Here is a 25168-nt window from a genome sequence, read left to right on the forward strand (position 1 = left end):
TGCAGACGCCCAGACTTGAAACGGCCCCACTCACAATTTTCAGCCTCAGGGCGGCAGAGAGCCACGCACCTCCAGGAGAGAGGGTCTGGGGAGTCTGCGTTGGGGTCCTCTCCTGAGCTGGCAATGTGGGTCCAATCCTGCATGGATGCCAGGCAGCTCCCTGTTACCCGTGAGCCTGAGAGAAGCGACCCCGACCCTTGGGTGTGTGAGCAGCTCGAGAGGGTGTGTGAGCAGGAGCTGGATTCAGTGCATTCCGGGTGGTATTTCCCACTGGGGGTGGGCTTAGCAGACGGGTCCGGCCAGTGAGGAGTGTCCACTCTGGCTGCTGCATCCTAGACACTGCCACACAGCACAGGGTGTGGCTGGAGGGCGGCACAGGGGTGTGATACCAGCTGGCCCCTGGACTAACTGTCAGAGGCGCTGGACCGACCGTGGCTCACACAGAAGTTGTTGGAAGGCGGTGGCCGAGGAGTGTGGGGCAGGAAGGTACAGGAGAGGAGAATGCAGGCCACCCTGCAGTCTGCCTCAGTGGGCCCAGGTGGCCCAGGGTCCTCCTGAAGGACTCCCTCTGAGGAGGGGCTGCGGATAGGATACGTCCCTGACACCTCCGCTGCAGTAAAGGGCCAGGAGGGCAGCGCACACAGGACAAAGCCGGTGGAGCTGATGCAAAATCATTTCCCAGTAGGCCCACCCAGGGGCTGATCGTGAGCTAGGTGTGGTGGTACACTCACGCTGGTGTGCGTCCTCCTCCCCACTCCGCTCCCATTGGTGGGGTCCCCTCCGTGCCTGAGACGCATGCAGCTCCTGCTTGGCCCTCACGAGCGGGTTTTGGTCCCTGGCAGCTTGTGGCACTCTCCATTCAAGCCAATCACTCCCTCTGCGGGAGTCGGGCAGGGGAGGGCCCAGTGCCTTGATACCACAGAGCCTGCAGCCCTGGCTGTTCTCTGCTCCTGGCTGGCTGTGTCCGGGGCAGTGGGCTGTGTGTCCCACCAACCTCTTCCCATTGGTGGCATCTATTCACACCAATTGGGTGAGGCAGAGGCAGTCACCCTAGGAGGCTGAGTCAGGGGAGGGCATGGCTCTGGAATCCATGCTGTGAAAGCTGCCCCCTCTTCAGGCTGTGGGGCCAGGCAGTGCCCACTGCAAGGACCACTGGGAAGGCAGCGGGGACCAAACGCTTTGGTCCTGTCTCCTGTGTAAGAACGCTGCACTGAGAAAAGTCCCAAACTCGAGGCCTCCTGCTGCCACCGTGACAGAATGACAAGGAGCTAGGCCTCCAGCAGAAATATGGCCCAGTGAGAAAAGGTGAGCGGCGAGGTCGGCAGCTCAGGGCTGCTCACGGTGCCAGCTGACTCGACTTCCCCGCTGGCCCCGCCACCTTCAGGAAGCAGCGCACGGAGCAGAGCCCCGCGAGGCAGCCTGTTCCGGGACAGCCAAGATCCAGAGACACCGCCTCACAGAGAGTACAAGCGCGAGGGAAGGAAGCTCAGCAGCAGCCCCACCCCGTCACCTGCATCATCACCATCACCGTGGGCATCGGATCCAGATGGCTCAGACACTCTTCCTGAGCAGAACAGAAACCCTTCTCCTCCGGCCGGCACAGGGAGGAACACAGAACTAAAAGGAAGGAGACCCGCACTGTCCAATAGTGGGGAGCGGCTCAGGGCCACTCAGTCCGAGCGGGGCTGGAAGCCAGCCCCCTTTGCGCCTTCCAGCGTTCCCACTTTGCACAGGTGGAGGAAGAGCCTGCATCTGCACCTGGTGCCACTGAGCAGGCGCATTCAAAGACAGCTACGGAGCAGGCTCCACAGGCGCACTCAGGCGAGCCTCCTCCGAAGCCCAGAGGGAAAATGGATCGGGCGCTGGGTGCAGCACGCATTTAACATTCGTGAAGCCCTGGGTTCCACCCCAGCAGCAAATCCAAATCCGTACACAGTGGGCACAGCGGCCTCTAATGTAGTATATGCCTTGAGGAAGCAGGCACGGGGGGGGGGGGGGGGGGAGGGGCCTCTAATACAGACTATTCACCTGCTCTGCCAGACAACACGCTTTCCCGCTGACTGCTACACACTTAGGGTGGTATGGTGCTGCTTCCTTAAGGCAGCCACCCGGGCAGTGGCACGGTGCTGATTCCCGCTAGCTATGTGCATTTGGAAAGCAGCCGGAACTCAAGCCCTGCCTATCGGTGAGAATTAAGTGAATACCGGCAGCGTGAGATCTTCCACTGCCGGCCCAGCCAAGAGCACTGAACCTGCCTGGCTCGGACTTCTCTTGTGGCTGTCGCTACTGCTGCTGGTTTTACTACTCCAGGCACAGAGGGGGGACGCGGCTATTTGCGGCTCTGAGTGTCTAATTATCCACACCCAAGTTTGATGATCTCCCTTTGCTTCACTGCTTCAAAGCACTGCCCTCAACCAGGCTTTCCTGGAGGCCTTGAAATAACGAATTTTTAGCCTTATGCTACGTTCCCTTTGCTTTATCTCTCCAGTTGCCAGTTTCTTTCTTTCTTCTTTTCAGTACATATGTGCTGCGCAGAATGCCCTCCCTCCATCTCTTGATCCCCTTCCCAACTGCAAAAGCTCCATCTCCCCACGTCCCATGATTTACTTGTATCGTGCTCTTCATGTACAGTGTTGGTGCTACTGAAACCATGTGCTGTTCACACTTGCGTGCCTGCTTTATTTCACTTAACACGGTGATCTCAGGGCGCATCTCTCTTCCTACCAGTGACTCCTCTACCCTTCTTTACGTCAGAATAGTACTCCACTGTGTGTAGATGCTACGTTTCCTTTTTCCATTTCTGCAGGGGAATGCTGATGGCCCTTTTTTACAACCCAGGGTTGCACCCAAAAGGGTTGGGCTGCAACAGAAAATCATCTGGTTACTGAGAAAAATAAAAGGCCACTGTTATTCAGGACGTCTCCCAAATCTAACTGTGCAATCATTCACGCATTATACGTAATACGTCCATTCACAGAGATTTGTGGAGACAGCCGTGCTCTCACTGCGTGTGTACAGATCACTGCATCCAGTCATGCGTCACCTGATACCAGGGTACAATAAACATGCCCTCTGTGGCAGATTTTGTCAACTGTGTATTCCAGTTCCAGGCTTCTATTTCGTGAACAGTATCCTGAAGTTTTTCAGCTAAATAAAAAGAACCAGTATTTCTCACTCCACCTTGTAGCTGAAGAACATAGTTCTGAACAGTGAGGAGCAATTGGAATTCTACTGAGTGAGATTTCTAGGAAAGTGATGTCAAGAGACCATTGACACCAGTTGCAGGAACTACCAAGAAAGTGGATCCAGGGCTGGAGTGGGCTACCTGGCCTGGACATAAAAGACGAAGGCTGCACGTGAGAGACAAAACACAAGGAAGCTGGACTGATGTCAGGGAAAGGGATCACCTCTCTTCCACTTCTTCAAAGAGCAAAACAAACCCATAGATTTGTGACTCGGGCTTTCTTGGGTTTGCTGTTGTCTGGAGTCGAATGTTTACATACGTGATACAAACCATGCTTTTAGATGCATGCTGCATGACGAGATTTATATGATCAACTGTAAATCACTTTCACCTTTAGCTACTTGCTTATAAGTAGCTGGAGCTACTTGCTTGTAAAACTGGAGACAAATGAGATTTACCATTTTTCCTAATTAAATGTGTTATTGGAAAGAATACTTAATTTACATATTCTGAATATTAGAGAAATGTATTTGGGTACTAGAAATCTGCTCATGATGGATAGGACTGTAGGCTATTATGTATTATGTTCCCTAAAATTGATTTAGCATTTGTGATTTATTGAACAACGGCTCTGCTAAAATAAGGATTAAATATTCCGTTTCTTTACTGTAAAGAAATTTTAAATTTATTGGCTGTTTAATGCAATCACAAACTTTATTTGGGCCCTACAGAAGTTGCTATTTTTTACCTTGCCTGGATACTTTCTGTTCCCAGTCATGAGTACGTATTACCTTTGTAATCAGGAGCAATAAGGGAGATTTATTTTTTGAAGGGAAAAATTCTATCGAAAAGTCAGCACAAGGAAATTGGATCAAGATAACAAAATGCACACATCACTTTCTCCTTTCCCGGCAAATAACTCTGTCAAAAGCGATCTTTTTAAAGGAGTAGATCTAGAAACCACTCAACATTTCCATCAGCACAGCGGAAATTGGTGGGCACTCCTGGGAGACAGAAGCCCAGCGAGAATGGTTTGATAAGGGCAGGAGGAAACATCAGCCTGAAAGCAGGCACAAGAGAGAGACGGTGGACAGTAAATGCTTATGCAGAAAAGGCTCAGATGCCAAAGGACACGAAAAGACCGGGCGCATCCCCAACGCAGGAGACAGTGGCCAGAGAAACTGAAAAGGGGTTTTTCCACACAGAGACCACTTTCCCTGGGCGCGAAGAGCAGGTGACAGAGTGACCACCTTGCTTGGTGGGTCTGGCAGATGTCCTGGGTAGAGGTGTGGCGGCTCTGGACAGAGCAAGGTTTTGGGGTTTCCTAGATAAAGACAGAAGAATCCGAGGGGGAGTTTGGTTTGCCGGGTACAGGAGCTTGGTCCAGTCACTGAGGACTGACTGTTAGTCAGGCATCGACGCTTTACTTCTGTCTTCAAATGAAGCGTGGCAACTCGTAGACCTCATATTCATACGACCCTGACTCCTGCCCTCAGGGGAGTTCTTCAAAGAAAACAAGTCTACACAGTTGTACAGGAAGCAGAGTGATTACCTGCGCTAATCCAGCAAAAACCCAGCCCTCCAACACCCAAGAGTCAAAATCAACTCAGCAATAGCAACAGGAAGAGGAGAAGGAGGCCCATAGGTCGTTTCCAACGCTGTGGAAGGTTCTAAAGCACAGTATGCTTCTAGGGCACTACCGTCACGAACGCAGGGCTGGCCAGGGCATGCGAGCTCATGTGGCAAGAACCTTTGTGGTCAGTGTAACTGAGAAAGAAGAGGACAACCTAAAGGGTCTCACAGTGCAGACAGTCTTGAATCATGGTTTCAACACCCTTGGCTAGAATTTATGCCACCATCGATATTACCGTGAAACAGATGGGAAGCCTAAATCAGAGTGATTAACTAACTTGCCCCGGGCAACTTATCCATAATTGCAACAGGATAGTAGATTGCCTTTTTTCCTGTACACTCATGACCTCCAAAACGGCAAGAATTGTATCTGCACAGAATCTCACAGAGGATTGTGCACACACAATAAATTCAGTAAGTCTTTGTTGTGTCATTAATTAATTTTTTTGTTAGTTTTTGAGACAGGGTCTCACTATGTAGCTCAGGCAGGCTTTAAACTCACTATGTAGCCCAGGCTGACCTCAAACTCATGGCATTCCTCCTGCCTCAGCCTCCTGAGTGCTGGGATTACAGGCGTGCCCGTGGTGCAGGACGTGGCCGGACACCACGCCCAGCCATCATCCTGCAATTTATTCTAATACAGCATGCAGTGAATGAAGGAGCAGATAAGGTGCAAGGCAGACCTAGCAGCAAAACTCTGGCAGAAATGAGAGGAGACAGCTAACAGCCTCAGAAGGCCTCAGCCCCGGAACTAAAGGTGGGCGGGGCTTCGACCATTTCTCATGTGACACAGGGCGCTCCTCTGAGAGCTTTCTGACTCACTCTCTTGCCCACTCAACTAGTTCTGGTATCTCTCCTTTCCGTACCGTGCTGATTTTTCAGAGCACAAAGGCTCGTACCCTACCGCACCCGCGTACCGTGTGAACAATCACTAGGACTTGCTTACAGCACTGGGGCCATTTCCGCCGGGCTCTGCGGCTGACCGCAGAATTCCCACCCCAAGCCCGAAAGGGTGTTCTGCGGCCTTCCGCACCTCACTCTCCGGAGGGGAGGAACTCGGCACAGAGGGGTGCGGAGCAGAGAAGGTGCTCACCTGGGCCCGGCCCCGCGCTCTGCGCCGCGCTGCCCGCTCTGGTTCGCTCTTTAGGCCCGGCCTCTCCCTCCCCTCGCCTGCGAGCCCTGGCCACACTCACCGGAGCCTCGCTGAGCCCGAAGACGTCCCTGACGTCCCTCACGGGCGGCTTGCTCTTTCTGCGCAGCGTCTGCGTGTAGGTGTGGTACCTCTTCTGCACCGCGGCCGCCTGCGTTCGCGTCAGCGTGGAGAGCAGGGCTTTGCCGGCTTCCTCCTCCTCCCCGGAGAGCAGCGTGGACAGCCCCACGTCCTGCAGCCACTCTGCCTCCAGCTCTCCTGCAACACAGGAAGCACCGAGAGGGCTGGGACGCTGCGCTGCTGGCCCGCGCCACCAGAGGACGGGGAAAAGTGGCGAGGCAAGACAGCCTCAATGCCTGGGGTGGGTACAGGAAGGGCTGCAAGCAGGGATGAAAACTGACAGCGTGCTTCAGGCTGGCCTTCAACTCACCATGTAGCCCAACTCACAGTGATCCTCCTGCTTCAGCCTCCTGAGTGCTGGGATGACAGGTGCGCACCACCATGCCCAGGCAATATTGTAATTTAAAAATAAGCCAAATTGTAAAACGTTGGCTAGCGGTGCAAGTCTGATTGGTAGACTTGGAAAGGTCAGTCTCCTTCCCAGAGGTTAAATATGTCCTGTCTAAACTACCAACTTCCAAAAAAAGATAAAATACTGAATACACTAAAGCTGAAACAGGAAACACATGGTTTAATGGAACGTGAAGGGGTTTGTTAATCACTGAAGGGCAGGTTCAAATCCCAGCTGCCACCACTTACCACCTGAATGCCTGTTATTCATGTTACGGTAGCTGCAGGCCTCCGTGTCTCCTCAGAAAAGTGGGGACAGTGAGTGTCTGTATTTCTGTTGCCTGGACTTCCATTTCTAACCCAGGGTGAACCCTGCCAGACCAGGAGCAGGCTCTATCACCCTGGACACAGAATCTAGGGGCCCACCACCTGTGCGGGGTCTCTGCCTACGCCCCTTGGGCCTAGTGCTTCTGCCCACGGGCAGCTGGATGCTGAACAGAGCCACTGACCACACCGAGGACTGTGCCAGATGCCACTGCAGGGACACCTCTGTCACAGCCTCTCTGCAGGGAGCGCGAGCCTCCACCCTCTAATCGTGCCCAGCAGGAACTCCTGGGTGACACCCTGGACCCCCGTGAAGGCTCCAACCCACTGGGCGAGCATGCGGGTCCTGACGGTGTCCCTCTTCTCTCTGGGCCTGTGAGCAGCACCCCTGTTCCTTCACTTCCTGTGTCTGTCCACTCCTGTGTCTGCCCCACCAACACCAAACCCAGCTTCTTTCCTGGTCAGGAGCAAAGTGGACGCAGCCTGGACAAGCGCACAAGGGCACTGCCGGTGTAAACAAGTTTCCCGTGCAAAGGCCACACAGCCAGTCTGGGGACACTAGGCATCAGGCCACCTACTGAGGTACACGGTCTCCTGAAGTGGTACGTGGTACACATGCACAGCGACCTCCCTGAGCGAGACCATGACATCAAAGGAGAGGGCCACACAACAGGGACGACAGGCACCTAACTGTAGGGGGCTGGGAGGTTTTCTTTTAAAGCAATGTTATTTATAAACATGGCAGAGAGTGTGCAAGAAAACTAGGTATTCAGTAGATGCCCTTTTTCTGGACATGATGTAATCGTTTATTTTCCAAAAGGCAACCGAAACACCTAAGATTCATCCGTAAAAATTAATTGCTATTGTAAACCAGATGGTAGAAATGAAAGGAATTCAGGACAACACCCAAGAGGGGCAAAGCCACTACGTGTGCGTGTCTGGGTACCGGGCTAAACAGGGTTCCCCTGAGCCTGGACACAGGCTGTCAGAGCAGGAGATGGAGCGATTTGTAAACACAGGCTGAAGCTCTGGTCTAGGAGCATGGGCTCTGTCTGCTTACGGCATCCACAGTCCGCCAGTATAGCCCAACTGTGCTGGGCACATCCAGTCTCTCAGCCAGGCGAATATTTTATTTGCTGTCTTGTTTTTATTATTTGTTTGTGTTGCAAGCTCTCCCTCGAACAGAAAATGAAAGGGAATTTATGATATGACTTGGAGGTCTTCCTTTACTTAAGCCTTCGGTAAGATTTTCATTTCCGAAGACAAAATTTATAAATATAGGTTAATATTGCAGTTTGGAGAACTGGATTTTATTCTCTCCGCACCTCTGTAAGGAGTAAGGACAGAGTGGGGGAGAGATTGCTTGGCTAGCAGTCACGTATGCTGGGGCCGGCTCTGCCTGCAGCCCATGGAGAACACATCTCCCCAGCTCAGAACGCTGGTGGCAGACACCTGCTGGCCTCCTGTGGAGGCCTGTACAGTGCAATCCTGGTGTGACGCCAGGGATGGGTGGGTCGCTGGATACACTACACTCCTTTGAATTTCAGCTCCATGCACCTCCATGCCTGCTGGGTACCTGCTTGGCTTTATCAGTCATGTCACATTCAACAGGTCCAAACCTGGCTCATGCTCTTCCTTCCTGACTTGGGGCTTCTTCCACTGTTCTGCATTTCAACAAACAAAACCTCTACTCAAGTAATTAGGTGGGCAAGTAACTCAGGAGACAGTCTGGCTTCTGGGTGTCAAATCCAGCACATCATCAAGACCTTTCGACACTGATTCCTTACTACAGCTCAAAACTATCCACCCCTCTCTCTCTTCTTCCATGGCTCTGCTCAAGGCTAACATCTGTCACTGGGCCTGCAACAGTTGGCTCCCAACAGTTCTCCCTCAGCTGTTCTTGGTCCCCTCCCAAGCTGTTTTCTACATGAAATTAGATTAGTCCTTTCTGACACAAATAAAAATAACACTATGACCTTTCCTTGCTTAAACCTGGTCGACAAGATGTCAGGCTGTCTACCTTCCTGGACATACCCCTACCAGGCTCTCCCCACCCTCGGTCTGCCCACGATGCTGGCTTACTTTGGAGTCTCCCAGAGCTCTGTTCTCTGTTTTGTTAGAAGGCCTTTGGACGTGCCAGTGCTCCCATTCGGCCCTGCCAGCACTGCCCACCCTGTCTCGGACCTCAGTCCAGACATCTCTGCCTCATGGAGTCTTTGCTTCCTGAACCCATCAGCCTTGGCCATGTCCAACCACTCAGTCTCAAGGCCACCTTTGCTTCTTCCTTCAGGAAATTTCCCCCAAATCAGATCTACTTAGATCATTCTATTCATTACTGCCTCTTCCACTAGATTGTTAACTCCATGAGCAAATATATCAGAATACATAAACTTGCCATGAAAGGTAGGGTAGCGCATATTGAAAAAACTGTCTTGTGCATAGCTGTGGTGAACCCTGGACAAAAATACATAGAGTAACGATCTGAAAATACTGGAGAAGAATGCAGGGCAGGTGGGAAGAGAGAAAAATAACTTCTTCCAAAAGAAAATACACTTGGTGAGATTTATATTTATATTGCATATATAAGTATGCTGTAAGTTAAATGAATACATAAAGATATCACACTGTATACCAAAAGACATACAATTTTATCTCAGTTGCACTTCAAAAAAGAAAAAGAGAGAAATTCAAAGCAGAGCACACACACACTCGCATGCACACAGTCTAAATTGAGAGTGGGAGGCATAGCTCACAGTAGACTTCTTACCTAGCGTACATGGGACCACAGCATGGATCCCCAACACTGCACCAAAATGCCACAGAAAAACCCTGTTGCAGCATCAAGAAGGAGCAGATGGAGCCTGTCACCCTGTGTAACTGGTGTCTTTTAAGACAGGAAGCAGGAACCAAACATAAACACAGGCCCGTGCTCTAGGGCCTAGGAGGTAGAGAAGGTACCATGAGCTGTTTAAAAAGCAGGTATCAGCATGGGTTCCAGAAGCCCAGAGAAAACCATGGATCTGATTCTCCCCTACAACCTGCAGAGGGGACATGGTGCTTTTGACCCAGCATTTCTAGAACCGAGAGCATAACCTGCTGGTGTTATAAGTACCTAGTCTTGGGGTACTTCGTTGAGGCATCCCAGTAACTACGTGACACAAATTATCCAGTGATGGAAAGGAATGAACTACTGATTCTCTGGCCAAACCGGAAACACTGTTCTCATGCTGTCAGCAAACACCACACTAACCGAGGAGGCGGAAATACTCGCACCACTAACATTCGCCTCTGGCCAGGATGGTGAGCCACTGGGAAGGAGGACACTGGGATAAAGGATGGGGGGTTTTCTGGATTGAAACATTACCTATTTCAAATAGAAAGATTATTTATATCTTGATCAATGTAAAGTTATATGAGGGCACAGACTTGCCAAGTTCATTGAGTTGCATATTAAAATTCTGTACAAGTAGTTCAAGCACAGGTACCCGTCAATAAAGACTGAGGTCTATGCAGTAAGTCTGCACTTTGTAGTTCAGCTTGGCAAACATGAAAATGTTTTCTGTATATTCTGGTCCTGAACAAATGAATAACCACATAGGGGAGGGGGAAGCTTAATCTTTCACCAGAGAAAAAGAAATGACAACAGAACAGCTACGTTCCTGGATTAGAATTGGGGGTTCTCAGTCTGAACCTATGGCTTTCACATGAGTCAACAGCTAGGAAGGAAAAGGGAGGTAGGATACCTGTCTCCCTTGATGTGTCCTTCTGTCTTGACTGATCTGAAAAGGCAAAACATAAAGAAGGAAGGAACAGTGGGACTAAGAGCTGGCCCCCGAGAGGAGGTGTTCAGTATTGTCCATCACTGACAGCTGTGCCTGCTCTAAGCACGCTGCTGCTAGCCGGGACTCCATCACACGCCCCATGGCCACCCTGGGAGGCAGTAGCCATGGCCGGCTTCAGTCATGGGTCATCCAGATCCCTCCGCACTGATGATGCAGCCCCCTCCGGCCACTTCAGGCGTCCCCACTGTGCCCGTGAGGAGCTGTCTACCTGCCCGTGCCCAAGCCGAGAGTGAAGGTGAAGCCAGGCTGACGTGACTGAGAAGAGTGTGACGACAGCCAGCAGAACACCGTGTGCATGTGTGGGCCCACTCTGACTTTCTGTCCCTCCTCTCACCCTTATTAGCTCAATCCACGTATCGCCTGCTGCAGCGTCAGTCCAACAAAGCTTCCTTTGTGTGGGTTTACTGCCTTCATGATTCCTTTCTCCAGCAGGGAAGGCTGAGCTGTTTAGCCTAAGAGATGGTAACATTTAAGGCTGCTGGCACAGAGACACTGAGGGGGACAAGCAACCAGACAGCGGGGCATGTGGAGCTGACAGGAGAGCAGGAGGGCTGCGAATATGGGGAGGTAGCAGCCTTGGCCTCCAGAGCTCAGAGCTCCAGGGAGCTGCACTCTGCCCTGTTTATGATTTCTAACCAAACCGAGCGAAAGAACCCTCAGCTGCGTGTGCGGTAAGGAAGACGGTACCCAAGTGGGGCCTCGCTCTTCCAAAATGTTTTACAGCGGATTGTCTTACGTCCAAATGATCCTTTCTTAGTGGCCAGAAAGGCAGACTTGTAGAAGATGGAATAAAGAACAAGAGGGATGTTTAAAGCTCCAGCTCCCCCTGGGAACTGTCCTGAGGCTAATCGCTTTCTAATGACCGTGTTCTTAGGGCTATGCGCACTGTCCCAGTGTCCACCTTCCTTGGGTACCCTAACCTACGCACTGGTGCCAAGGGGGCCTGGCACAGGTGGCCTGCGCTTTTAATCCCGGGGGTAAACTCGTTCTCTTTGAGCACTAAGGACAATTATGATCAGTTTTTGGTTTCCTTGTTTCTGTCTCCACTCATCTTCTCTTTAGTTGTACTAAAAAAACCAGAATTTTTTGTATAGATTTTATCTTGGGGAATACCAGACATTTTAATACATTCATATAAGTGAATGCTTCAGAGTCATTTTTTTTCCTAGAAAAGTTTACTGACAAGTTCAGTCTGTCTCGATCCTTTGCTCCCTGGTAATTAATAAGCAAATATGCAGAGTAAAATCCACCAAAACGAATTCCTAGTCTGAGGATAGTGTCCGAGTCAGTAGACAGGCACGGCACCCCTAAGCACCAGTGTAGAAAGGCCCTGTCTGGATGTTGTTGCAGCCCAGCTCACTGAAGCCTCAACACCTTGGATAAAACCACCTGGAGCCCGTGAGTGGGAGCAGGTCGTTGGCCAGATGCTACGGATCTACACAAGTACTAGTGCGGGGATTTCTCCTCGCACAGAATGCAAGGGAGTGAACAAAGAAAAAGCTCTAGGACAAAAGTCCAGGCCTCACCATCCACAGGCTTGACCTCGGGGGCTGGCTGCTCCCCCTGCACCCCGACACTGCTCTCGTTGATACTTTCTATTTCCCGCCAGAAATCCTCCATGGATGCGCTGTCCACGGAGGCCTGTGAGTTGGAGCGGCTGAAGGCTGGAGCGTGCAGGGATTCATTGGAGAGCATCCTGTTGATTCTTCGGCAGCGAGGGATAGACTTTCTGAGGAAAGAATAATATCGGTGAGTAAGCATTGGTGTTTTTATGTTGTAAAGTCACAAAATTAAAGTTAAGACTAAACTCAGTGGAGAAAATAATGCAGTAGAGACAGGGACTTGAGGCAATGTTCTTCATTCAGTGATGGACCCTCTTTCTTATACTCTGCACTTCATAATAACTCTGTGATATACAAAAATTGACACGAGAATGTTTTCATAATTCTCACACACTCATACACTATCTCTCCCTGCCGAGACATGCACAGAAGAAATTTGTTTCTGTAAAGCACCCAAGATGATGACAGAGAAAGATGTTAAAATGTTATCTGCTTATATCTTTTAGGGTAGTCAGTGTTAAGAAAAAAAAAAGTTCCAGTGTTTGTATTTTCTGTACTTTTAGGAGTCCTTTCAGATATCTAAATCTGAAAGATTTAAGGAGAAAATTCTAGAATTAAATCTTTGATCCTTTCACAGTGCCTGATTGTAAGTAGTTCTATTTTTGACATCACCTGACAGTAACATAGCCAGTTTATTCACTTTAAATCAGACTATTTGGGAAAAATATGAAATATGTACTTTCTTCTGTGTTCTGTGATAAGAATTCTAGGTAGCTTTGTTTGATAATTTGGTATTGAGAGGTTTTTGCTGAATTATCTGTAGGTGGATAAGACATCTTAGTAGCTGAGAGACATATGAGATCAACAGATAAGGTGATCATTGCTCCTCTTCTTGTTTTCTAAGCCTTTTAAAGGGCCGAGAATACAGCTCAGCATCACAAGCACCTGCCTGCCCGGCAAGCGCAAGTATTGAGTTCGATTCCTGGTACCCCAAAAAATACCCAAACAACAAATGTTTTCTAAGTCTTTTAGGAAGTCTTTCCTTTCAAAACAAGAAAATACCAAAAAACGCTAACAAATTCACAGAGTGTTTGTCTATAAATATCTTCTTGTACAACTGAAGTCAATTACCACGCTGACACAGCCTTCTGTCTTACAAGTACCAGATTCAGAAGAAGTATACTGCTACCCCACAGTTCTGTAGCTCTGCATTCTGCAGATTAACTTGTTTTTCGAAGTGTGTACGTAGTACTGGAGCTGTGGTCTAATAGAGAGCTACAAGCACACAGCCTTGAGTTTGATCCCTAACATCATAAGAAAATAAACAAGCCACACACATATAATGCAACATATTGTACACATAAACGTGTAAATATTTAAACAAAACACAGTTGTAGAATGCCAAACTGGAAGGTCTTCTCCCATCTGCATCATACCAATACTGCTCTATAAACTGCTTTTTGTGGACATTTTTCTACACCGCCTCCATGGCTACAGGGAGTATAATTTACTTCTAAAAATTAGGCAAACTGTGCCAATATACCCAAGGCCTGAAAGTGTTGGGGAAGGGAGAAATCCGGGAAATCAGAAGTGAATGACAGAGAAGGGGGAAGGTATATTCCACTAGAGTTCAGACCATTCCTTTAGAGTTCACAGTCTCTTACTCATGTGCAGGGTATGCCGATGGACTGTCAGCAAAGAGACCTCACACAACTCTGCTAGGGCAAAGGGAGCAGATGTTCAACATTGGTCATGACCCGCGGCCTAACTCGGGTTTCACATGGGGCGATCCAACTGGAGAACCCCTTCATTGCAAAGATCAACTTTGTTTTGGCAAAGAAGCCAGACAGCATTTTTGGGACAAACACACTTGGAGGAGCTTTCACTTTCTTACTTAGGGATGCAGATATTTCCCCCTCGTTCCAGGGTGGAGTAGAGACCATGACCTTCCACACTTGCCCAGTTGCGTAAGGCCAGTCCCCAGGCCCAGGCCCACCCGACCGTCTGATAAGCCTCCATCTGCAGCTTCATTCCTCACCATATTAGGAGAAAGTCCAGGCTGGCCTTCAACAGCTGTGTGTATTATTTTATTCCCAAACAATACTAGGAAAAAGGTACATGAAAAACAGAATGCAATCGTGTTACACAGAAACTCTTCCTAGGAAAACACCACTGGGTCAAACAGTAGATTGTAAGCATATGGTAATTACTAGCTACTCAGAGGGGCACTCAAAAAATTACCAGGGAAGATTTTAGTAGTACTCCAAAACTGTCTTTTTAGCTCTAATTTGTGGTGTATTTTAATGGTTACCAGAGATCCACAACTGATGGTTACCAATTGCATTAATATTTTATAATTTTACAGCTTCCTATGTAAATACCTTACAGAGCACAACTCTCCATTCACCCTTTGTGCGCTTTATGTTCTGTCTTTACACGCTTACATCTCCCAATAGTCATTACTGCTGATTCAAAGTAGTCAATACTTTTTTAAAACAATTAAGAGACTCATATTTATTGTTTTCATGGACCTTCATTCTTTCATGCACACTTATTTATGTATCACAGCAGGTTGGTTCAGCTTAGAGAAGTTGCTTTAGCATCTCTTGTTGTATTTCTTGGACTATAGAGGTGCTAGCAATAAATTCCCTCAGCTTTCTTTCCAGAGTATGTTTCTAATTTATTTTAATCTTGACAAATATTTTCACTGGGTGTAGAACTCTAGCATTTGTTTATCTTTTTAAAAAGAAGCCGTTCCGTTGTCTTGTGAACGCTCCTGATTCTGATGAGTAGGCCAGTTACAATTTTTATTGATGTTCTTCTAACGACAGTGTCTGTTTTCTCTGGCTGATCTTAACTGACTTTTCTCTTTACCTTTCATGTGGAGCAGTTGAATATTATGTGCCTAGGCTGTAATTTTCTTTTTATTTATTCTGTTTGAGATTTCCTGAGTTTCTTGAATCTGTGGGTTGATATCCATCATGATTTTTGAAATACTCTTACCCATTTTTTATTTAAATATTTCTTCTGCCTCTTGGGGAGCTCCAATAACATGACTGTTCGAGTGTTAGACATTGTCCCTAAGGTGCTTCATGATTTGCACTCCCCTTCCCCATCTTCTGAGCTTTAATTGAAGATTTCCTGTCTCTCTGTCTCTGTCTGTCTGTCTGTCTCTCTCCAGGCTTTCACTAAGCTACCAGGCTGGCCTCAATCTTACCTCTTCTGGCCTTGGCCTCCTGAGTAGCTGAGATGACAGACATGGGCCACCACACCCTGCTTTTCTACTGCTCCATTTCACCTTCAGTTTTTCTTTCTTCTGCTCATCTACTCTGCTGTAAGTCCACGCAATGGATGCTTCTTTTCCATTATTGTGTTTTTTCATATCAAAAATATTCAAATGAGTTCCTTTTTTAGAGATTTCGCTTTCCTGTTGCACACATATTTTTATGCATTTTTGTCCATCTTCCTTCCAATGTCTTTACCGTGTTTGTGTATGTGTGTGTGTGTGTGTGTGTGTGTGTGTGTGTGTGTGTTCCTTGTCTCTTAAGGCCACCAGGTCTGGGAACAGTGACTTTAAAGGAGACGGTCTTTCCCGGGTCACCCTTTCCTTTTTCTTCACATTATCACGTCACTTTTTATCGTATGGCAGAGTGGCTTGTAAAAGCACCCTAGAGGGCTGGGCACAGCCTCCCCTAGAAAGGGAGCCCTTCCCTCTCCTCTGAGTTCAGGGATGAACCACCGCAGTGTCATAAGGAGTTGAGCTGGGTCTGGGCTGGACTGGGCTTTCCTTGGTTTTAGTTCACCACTCGGTTCACAAGCATCAAGAGGGAAACCTGTCCTGCAGGTCCCAGATATGTCCTGCTAGGAGGGCTTGGGGACCTGCACCCCACCCCAGGCCTGGGGAGCTCTTCTGCATGACAGCCCTGCGCCCGCTGTTGCTGAGCTTTCAGTGAAGATCACAACAGAGGGAGACCTAGGTCTCCATGTGGGACTTCTGCCAATTCCGGTCTTCTACACATCCCACAGCAGCTCCCAATTAGAGTCCCTCTGAGGAGGCAGGGGTGATCTGGCCCTGCCTGGTACAGACCAGGAGCCATGTGACCAGGGGAGACCTGCCACCTGGGCTCCGCCTGCCAGGCAAAAGCTCCCCCTGCCTGGAGCGTGGCTCCCCACTACTCTCCCACACGGGCTTGAAAAGACAGAATTCTTCCATTTATCTCTTCTCTGTGGTTGTCGTAGTGAAGGGATAATCTCTCACAAACTAGTCTCCATCCAAACTGGAAGCAGGACTCCCACAATCACTGTAAGAAGCTGTATTTGTTTAGGCGCAGGCTGCAAAGTCTAGCCACCAGTTCACGTGAGAGTGTAGCCTGAAAGATACTTTCAAAGGACATTTCTTGCTAAGAAACACTCTGTGGGCTTTTATGAGCTCATATCTTCCGGAGATTCATGGGAACAATGTGCTTTCTTCCGCATGGCCTCCTTTGAGCCTTACATTATCCTAAGAGCACCCAAGCCAACGTCTGTCTCCTTAATGGACGAGGCAGGGAAGTGAGGCGCAGAGCTTCCCGATGCACCTGTCATTAATGCAAATTCCTCTTGACTGCAAGATGTCAGTGCTACCTTCCTGGGCTGCCCCTGCCCTTAGCTACTGCTAACCTCAGCTCCTCTGAAAGCCCACGCTCTTCCCTCAGGAAGCTCGTGCTCTGTTCCTCCCTGCCTGGAATGTTCTCCCCTGTGATGTGTGCAGCCCTCAATCTGCAAGCCAGCTCCTCCGCGTCCCCTCCCGGCTGCCCGAGGGTCACGCGTTTCCCATTATCTGAGGTCCCAGCCCTGATCGTCCTGTCCCCATGAGGACACACTCGCGTGTGACTTTGGCTCCTTCCCCACGGGGGTCTGTCATGCCCACTAGGAGAGAAAGTGTGTCTGTTTGCTCTGCACAGTGTCTGGAAAATGTTAGGAGCTCAGGCAAAGCAGCTGAGAGAGTAGCCAGCCACTGTGGAGACAGGCTGTGAGGTCAGACCCTCTCCGAGGAATTTCTGGTGCTAGCTTTTGGAGGAATAGCCATCTGGATCCATAGTAGTTGCACTAGTTTACATTCCATTCAACCCAGCTATACCCTTTCTAGCTAACTTCCTGAAAGAGTGAAAAACATGAAGCCACAGTGCATACTTGTGTTTGCAGCACCACACCTCATAACAGCTAAATCTATGTGTCCATCAACAGATGAATGCATAAGAGTGTGGTATTTATACACAGCGGAGGGCTGTCTGCTACAAAGAAGCAAACACGTGAGTCATCTGTAGGAAAAGGGATGCAACTCAAGACCATAATGTTAAGTCAAATGAATTAGACACACGAGCTTGAGTGTCACACGGTTTCTCTTATGTGAGAAACCCAAAGTATGAATAAATCCAGGAGCAAAATTTTTAAAAAGCTAATAGGAAACAATGGGACAGATCTTTTGCAAATAGGAAGGGTGCTGAGAGACGGGGGAGGGTGTAGAAGAAGAATTAGGCTGTGTGATGCACATGGACCGGGTCTCCATGACAGTCGTCACCATGATGCGCCACAAACGTGGGCCCATGAAAGTTTAAGAAAGTCAGACGCTCTCAGTCCTCCCGCTGGTCTGCCCCAGCAACCCTTCCTAAGGCCACAAGTCCCTGGGGTCTGCTCCTGACAACACCATGTGTTACACGCGGGGAGGAACATCACACAGGGATTTAGAGGAGCCCTACACAGCCAGCAGCCCAGGCTGAGATGCAGCCCCTGTGGATTTCCTGCTCCACAGCCTCTAGCAAACTGTCAGACTGGGTGCCTTTCCTTCTGAGCTGCGACGTGGGGACACTCGGCACGTTTGCTCTGTGGAGTCCTCCCAAGGGTTAAGTGAGCTCAGGGAGTGAAATGCTTCCGTGGAGTAAGCCTGAGGGCTCATGGTTAGCGGCATTTAATTCCTTAGCAAGCTCAGAGTGCTGGATCTAGGGTCAGACTCTCACAACTATTACAGAGGCATTGAAGTACCTTTAGGAAAGTAATGAGACCAAGTAAAACCGGATTTATCAGAGCTGCTCTCGGGACCCAAGCCTGGCAGCCCCATTCCCTTAGGCCACAAGTGGCCTTCACACTCAAAGTCACATCAAAAGCCCTTGCCAGGCGTTCGGTGAAACCTCTGGTTTTCCTGAACAGGTGCTACCCCTTCTTTCTCTCGCACTTTCTTCCTTCCAGAATGTGCACAGGGTAAAGGCATAGCCGTACCCATCTCGCCAGCAGGAGACAAAGCTGAGGAATTATAGTGCTCAGGTGGCATGTTGCCAAGTGTCAGAATAACAGCAGATGCTTGTCTCTGTAATTCCAGAAATGTGAGAAAAATAAGACCTATTTTAAGATTACTCTAGTTCTGGTTATTTTTGTTGTTGTTATTTGCTGCCCAAATCTTTTCTAACTGATGTCACCAGCAGGAATACTTTAGTAAGTCTCTTGGGGTAGGGGGAGAGGAGGCACTGTCTCCTCCCCAGCCAGGGGAACAGCTGAGGGACAGTGGGTCATGGGCAACCGGGCTTGCAAACAGACAATGGCTCACAGCGACTGCGCCACTCCACCAGGGTACCCAGACTTATATTTCATGTCTGCGGAATGCACGGGAATAGCTTCCCCTATGTATTCTCTCTAACTGAACATAATCCAAGAGTTTTAGGAAAAACATGCCAGAACCAAAGATCTTTCCTGCCCTTTCTTGCAGAAGAGCAGGGCCAGGCTCCCGAGACACATTGCTATCCCTGAGGGATGCCTGGACACCTGGAGACGTCCTCTGGGTAGACCTGGGCACTGTCACACAGCTGTCTGAAGAGGGCAAGTCCCTGTTTTGCACCCTCCGGCTTCTCAGCGCTCTTTGGATTCTAACAGAATATAAACAAGCTCAATTTGGACGTCTTGCAAAAATCACTTGAAAGGTGGTGGTGATAAAAGCAGCTACGATTTCAGGGAAATAAGAGCAGGCGCACGGAGGAGGTCCGGCTGTCTCTCTCAGGCCCCCTGACTCAGTCTTTCGGTGTCTTTTGGTGTCTTTGCCTCGTTCTCACTCTGCCACCCCAGCTCTATTTTCCTGCCTGCCCCACTCTCTGGCAGGAAAGGAGAGGGCAGAGGAGGTGCCTGTGTGAGTAGCTATGGCTGCCCAAGCCTCTCACTGGCAAAAAAGGATGCGGGAAAATGCACATTGGCAGACGAGGGGAAGCTACAACAGCCAAGATACCCGCAGTCACAGGGCAGGGAGCATTATCAAGGTGGATTTTGAAAAACAACCGAAGAGGTTCACATCTACAACCGAATGCCTGGTGCTCGCCTGTCATCTCAGAGGGAGCCGCAGGGCTCGGCTGCACAGAAACCAGAAACGTGAGCGTACGCTGCTTTCTGCATGGAGTAGAGGCCGTGCAGACGCCACCGCCTCAGACTTCGCACACTGTCCGCAGGCTGAGCTGCAGGGACAGCAGGCTTTCAGAGGACAGAACAAGAGGCTTTTATGAGGCAAGGCAGGCTGGCCACACTTCTGTCTCTGACAGTAAAGCGACTTCACGTGCCTGACTTTGACAGCAACCCGTGTAAGTCTCCATTAACTGTGTACAAGAATACAGCAAAGACCACTAGACAGGATGGATGTTTACATAGTTATGCACCATCAAAATGCGTAAATTGTACAGGCAGTCCTCAACATATGATGGTTCGACTTAATGATTTTTTTGGCTTGACGGTATAAAAGCAGGACGCGTTTGGCAAATCATACTGTAAACTGTGAATTTAATCTTTTCTTGGGCCAGTGACAGATATGCAGTAGGATCTTTTCTTGCTGGGCTGGATGAGCGCTGCAATCAGGAGAGGAAATGGCCAGCACTTTACAGTGTGTGTAAATATTAGTGTCCTGGTTGGGTACATAAAATGCACTTTCACCATAGGATATTTGGAACTTGTACTGGTTTGCCTGGAGGTCAAGGAGCACCTGTGAAGCATCAGGAGAGTGTACAAAGTGCTCTTTGACTCAGGAAGGGGTTGGAGCCCCTGCTAAGCCAAGTTAAAAATGCCATGAATGGAAAGTTCAGGGGACACATCTGACCTCCAGAACATCATCGCTTGGTCTACCTGACCTTAGCCATGCATAAGACAACTGCAGTACCTGGGCAGGATCATCTATTGCAAAGCTGATTTTGCAGGAGAGTACTGACTACTCCATGCAACTTATGGAATACTGTCTTGAAAGTGACAATCATGGTTGTACAGGAATGCTTTTGCACAGTATAATTGCTTTGTTTTGTTTTGTTTTTTGTCTTTTTGAGACAGGGTCTCGATATGCAGTTCAGGCTGGCCTTGAGTTCACTTTGTAGCCCAGGCTGATCTTCAACTTGCAATGATCCTCCTGCCTCAGCCTCTCGAGTGCTAGGATTATAGGCATGCACCATCACGCCTGGCATGCACAGCACTATTGTCAAGTAAAAAAAAAATCCTAAGTCTGATGATCATAAATCAGGGATCTCCTCTCTATTTCTTAAAATTCTTCTACTTTGGCTGAGAGAGGAGGAAATAGAGAAGAGCAGATTCAGGGTTTAAGATGGTGATTACACAACAGTTTACAAATACGCTAGATACCGCTGACCTGCACATAGAGTCTTATGTGAACTACATCTGGATAGAAATTGTCTATAAAAACAATTACACTTGTTTTAATTTTTAAAACATTTTGATAATTAAAAATACTTATAAAATAACTTTAAGATAAAGCAGAAAAAAAGAGTTGAAACTGGAAAAAAATGGCTGAAAAGTTCTAAAACTGGGCCATTAAAAGATGGGTCTCTTTTCAGTTAGAGAGGCAAGCACAGATGGGAACCGGTCCTGCTGTTGCTTAGCTAATCCTTGTCTCACCAGCTACAGACAAAGCGTCTGCTTTTCAGACAAAGTAAATCACCAGCGTGAGCGCCTCATGTCCTCGCTGTGTTAAATCTAATATGCAATTTATGAGCTTGACGCATATATTGATCTTGGTGTAGCTCAGTCAATCTCGCAAGAGACTCTCATCACTTTATCCTCCAAGATAAATTAAAGTTATGAGCAGAGAAGTGGCTCGGTGACATCTAATCATTGCTCAGAGGCTGTATTTTTTATCCAATTAGGTGATTCTCAGGAAAGAACCTATAAAACAGAACATGAGCAAAAAGCAGCTTTCTCTTGTGCTTTAATAGAATTCTATCCTTTTTCCATTCATGGACAGAGGACAGTCTTGGTAATCTATAAGTTTTATGCTTCCAAAGTCACACTTCACCGAGTAATCTGGATAAATACTTTTTAAACTGCTTTTTATTTCAAAATAAGTTACGCATTATCTCTATGGCTGGGTAGCGAACTGCAGTGTATACTTTTTATTGTGGTCTTCTGCAGGTCCTGCAGCTGCTAGCACGACTGTGTCTGACTTTCAAAGTGAAGAAAAGTAGAACTACACTGAGGCACCGTCTTACCTCAGAAGGAAGGGCCATCATCAAACAATCAAACGATGACAAACGCTGGCAAGGATGCGGGGGACAGGGAGCCCCACTGCACTGCTGGAGTGTAAACTGGCACAACCACTATGGAAATCAGCATGGAGATGCCGCAAAAAACTGAAAATAGCAATTGCATTGATTGACCCAGCTCTCCCCCTTCTAGGATTTTCCAGACAAAGTTGAAGATACCATATTACGAGGACCCGTGCATACCCATGTTTATAATAGCCATATCCGGGAAGCAGCCTATATGTCCATCAACAGACGAATGGATAAAGAAAATGTGGTATTTACACACCACGGAGCACTCCTCTGCCATAAGGAAGGATAAACTTGAGGTATTCATAGACAAAGGGGTGAAAGCGCTGGAAACTCGCTCCCTACTCCACTCTCTCGAGTTTTCTAAAAGCACTGCCTGGCATCACATAAGTTTCTTGAGCGCTGAGTTGTAGTTTGTAAGCGCTGGCAGTCAGAGCACTTCATGCTCCAAAAATGGCATTAAAAATTGTCCAAACTAGGGTCCCCAAACCTCCCTCACAGATGGGAAGATTGGGGCCCATAACGGCCACACATCAGGACCTGAAAAGCCCCTGGAAAATGCAGCTTGAAAAGGCGGGAGCTGTGAGTTCTCTCAAAAGGGGAGCAGTGAGTAATCTCGTGCTGTGGCACTTGGCACCTGGGGGTTCCTGCCACCCATCCCCGAGAGTCACCCTGCGGTCGAGAGGAGTGGCTTTGGTAGTTTAGGATCTAGTTCTTGACAAGACAGAGAACCATAAATCCCTGATCAATACTTCTCACCACGGGGAATAAAGGGTTATTTATTTTCTGTCTTTTTTTTCTTTTTTTGGTCTTGATTCAGGGTTTCACTATGCAATTTAGGCTGGTCTTAAATTAACTTTGTAGCCCAGGCTGGCCTCAAACTCGCAGAAATCCTCCTGCCTCAGCCTCCTGAGTGCTGGGATTACAGGCATGAGCCACCATGCCCGGCCTTCTTCTGTCATCTTAGTTGAAGCTTTTTATTTCTAAGAGGTTCAACCCAGGAGGTTTCTCCTCCTTGAAGGCTTCTGGTCTGCTCATTTTCCAGCAATGTGATTACACCTTGCTTTACTACTGGCCAGACTTAGTTGTGAGCACCAGTTATGCCTGAAATGGACTCTGTTGTGAGCAAATCTGTGAACTTCACCCAGCCTCTAAAAAAATTTCAACTGACACAAAGGAGTTAGGTGTTTCATTTCACTGTGTTTACTTTTTAAAAAGGATGCTGCCATTTAAGATTCTGGCTTTGATGAATGGGCAACCCATGGAGTAAGAGAGTTTCCATTTTTGCTTTTATTTTCTATTCTAAAGCCCATCTTTAAAAGAAAAAAAAAAAAATGGGCCCTGTTGCACACATCAGAATATCTGTACGTCAGCGAGTTGTAAAGGGGAAACTGTGTGGGGCCCCTCCTGCTCACGGCCCCCTTTGTGAGCGTCCAGAAGTCGTGCTCGCTGGGCACATGTGGCCCAGCTGATGGTGTGGGGGGGACCCTCCGTCCCCCGCCCCTGGCTTCCTAGTCCGTAAGCTGTCTGCACAGCGATGCTCACTGACCCCGAACTCTCCTGACAGACTCATTGGATGCTACTGATTTCCACCACAGAATTCTTGTAGGAGAATGTCTGTCTCCAGTAACACTTTAGGGTTACACACTGAAGGGAAAAAACCCTTTTCTCACATGTTTGGTAAAAGTGAACTAATACTACCTCACTGAGGAAAAGTTAATAATGGTGCACAAGGTTATAAATGTTAAGTTACGGAATTCTAAGTCTTTTCCGAAATAAGCTCTTTCACAAAATTTTTTATTACCCTATGTGAAGACAAAAAAAAGCACTTGCAACTCTCAAAAGAAGGTACAAAAATACACTGTAATAGAATAAAAAGATACGTAACGTCAAAAACCCTAAGAGAAAGATAAACAGAAACTTTGAGAATTCCCCCATACCCTCTGAACCTTAAGGCATAGTAACCATGGACAGCTAAATTCTGTTCCACCTGGGAGCATATTTTCAAGGACTCAGTAACAGGCACACAGTAAGTGCCTCATAACAGCAAACCCTGAGGAAATGTTTCCTGGATGAATGAGTGTATTTGGAAAGAGAATCGCTGCTAAGGTCACTGGCGAGCCAGAGAACGTGTGTGTCACCGCCAGCATTCACAGTAACGTTAGCTCAGTGATTAGTGATTTATAATGGTTCACATCAATAATATTTTAAGTGGTTTATTCACTGAGTCAACGAACAGTTATTATCTAAAGACGGCGCTACATTTAGTAGAAACTTGCCACAAGGTGACCTTATTTGCAGTAGCAAGAAAATTCAGGCTCCAAGAACATGCTATGAATGACCAGACCCCGTGGGTATTTTTATAGTCCAGTTGGACTAGAACTTTAATGCTGCAGCTGATGGAGCTAGTGGACTGTCCTACCTTGAAACTGTACTCCATTAACTCTTTTATTTTGCTAAAATTTACTTAAAAAACCTTTTATAAAGCAAATCCTTTGGGCCTATTTTCAGAAAATTAGATCAGAAGGGTTGGGAGGTTCATGCGTTTTCACAAGCACTCACCCTCTCTAATCCCTAGCAGTTTCTCGTATCTCCTATCTGTGAGTCACACTTTCAGAAACACAGACTTGTTTGACAACATGAGACCACTCCTAGTTCTCGTTAAACCTCTCTGAGCAGTGCCACCCTGTCTGCTTTCTGAATCCTCCTTCCCCACCAATTGTTGTACACTGGTGACTCCCAGGGTTCCATCTTTGACACGAGTCCTCCGGATTCTATATGACCATCCCTCACAAAAGCTCTTTCACCTCAGAGGTAGCTAAACTTACCTGTGGGCACCTGCCTAGTATCAGAATCATCCAATCTCCCTATCAACAAGCCTATCAGAATCCCCAACCCTACCCTTGACTACTCTCCCAGCCTCACGTCCAATAGCCCACTGACATCTCAGGACTTCAAGACAAGGATGCGCTGTTCCATGACCACACATCCTGGAGACGGCTTCCTTGCTGCCTGTGTTCATGAGAACATAGAATCTTCTCTGCACTCCTATCTGACTTAACTGATGATTAATTCTATGGGCTTCTCCTGAAGCAGAGTTCCCCAAATCCATCCTGCATTCCTTGAACTAAGGGTTGTCACAGTGTGGGACTGTGGCAGTGCTGAGGATGAAAGATTACTGAGTTGAAGTTCAGTTTACACTCCAAAAGGCTCAGAAGGACTAGTGCCCCATGTGAGGAATTAACATTAACACTTCTATTAATGCACTTACAGGTATCTCATGAAAAGAAAATAACTTGTATGCAAATGCTTTGAAATACACACAGAGATTTCTTCTGAGCTCCACCTTTCTCAACAATCAGCTGAAAGCCTGGATTGATAGCAGAAAAGAGAAACTAAATATC

General features: G+C 48.0%; 1 protein-coding gene across 4 annotated transcripts in view; it reads right to left on the reverse strand.

The window, feature by feature from the left end:
- The window catches only part of Arhgap28 (Rho GTPase activating protein 28), a 113706-nt gene that overhangs the window by 59799 nt on the left and 28739 nt on the right, over positions 1-25168 (reverse strand). For all 4 annotated transcript variants that reach the window (XM_013516584.1, XM_013516601.1, XM_013516633.1 and 1 more), the window contains exons 2-3: positions 12169-12371; positions 6010-6224 (exon numbers count right to left, since the gene is read on the reverse strand). In XM_013516584.1, coding sequence (XP_013372038.1) covers positions 6010-6224; positions 12169-12371 — 418 coding nt within the window. The remainder of the gene's footprint in view (positions 1-6009; positions 6225-12168; positions 12372-25168) is intronic.

The sequence above is a fragment of the Chinchilla lanigera genome, unplaced genomic scaffold, assembly GCF_000276665.1.
Source record: "Chinchilla lanigera isolate Chin_1 unplaced genomic scaffold, ChiLan1.0 scaffold00001, whole genome shotgun sequence".
Classification (NCBI taxonomy): Eukaryota; Metazoa; Chordata; class Mammalia; order Rodentia; family Chinchillidae; genus Chinchilla; species Chinchilla lanigera.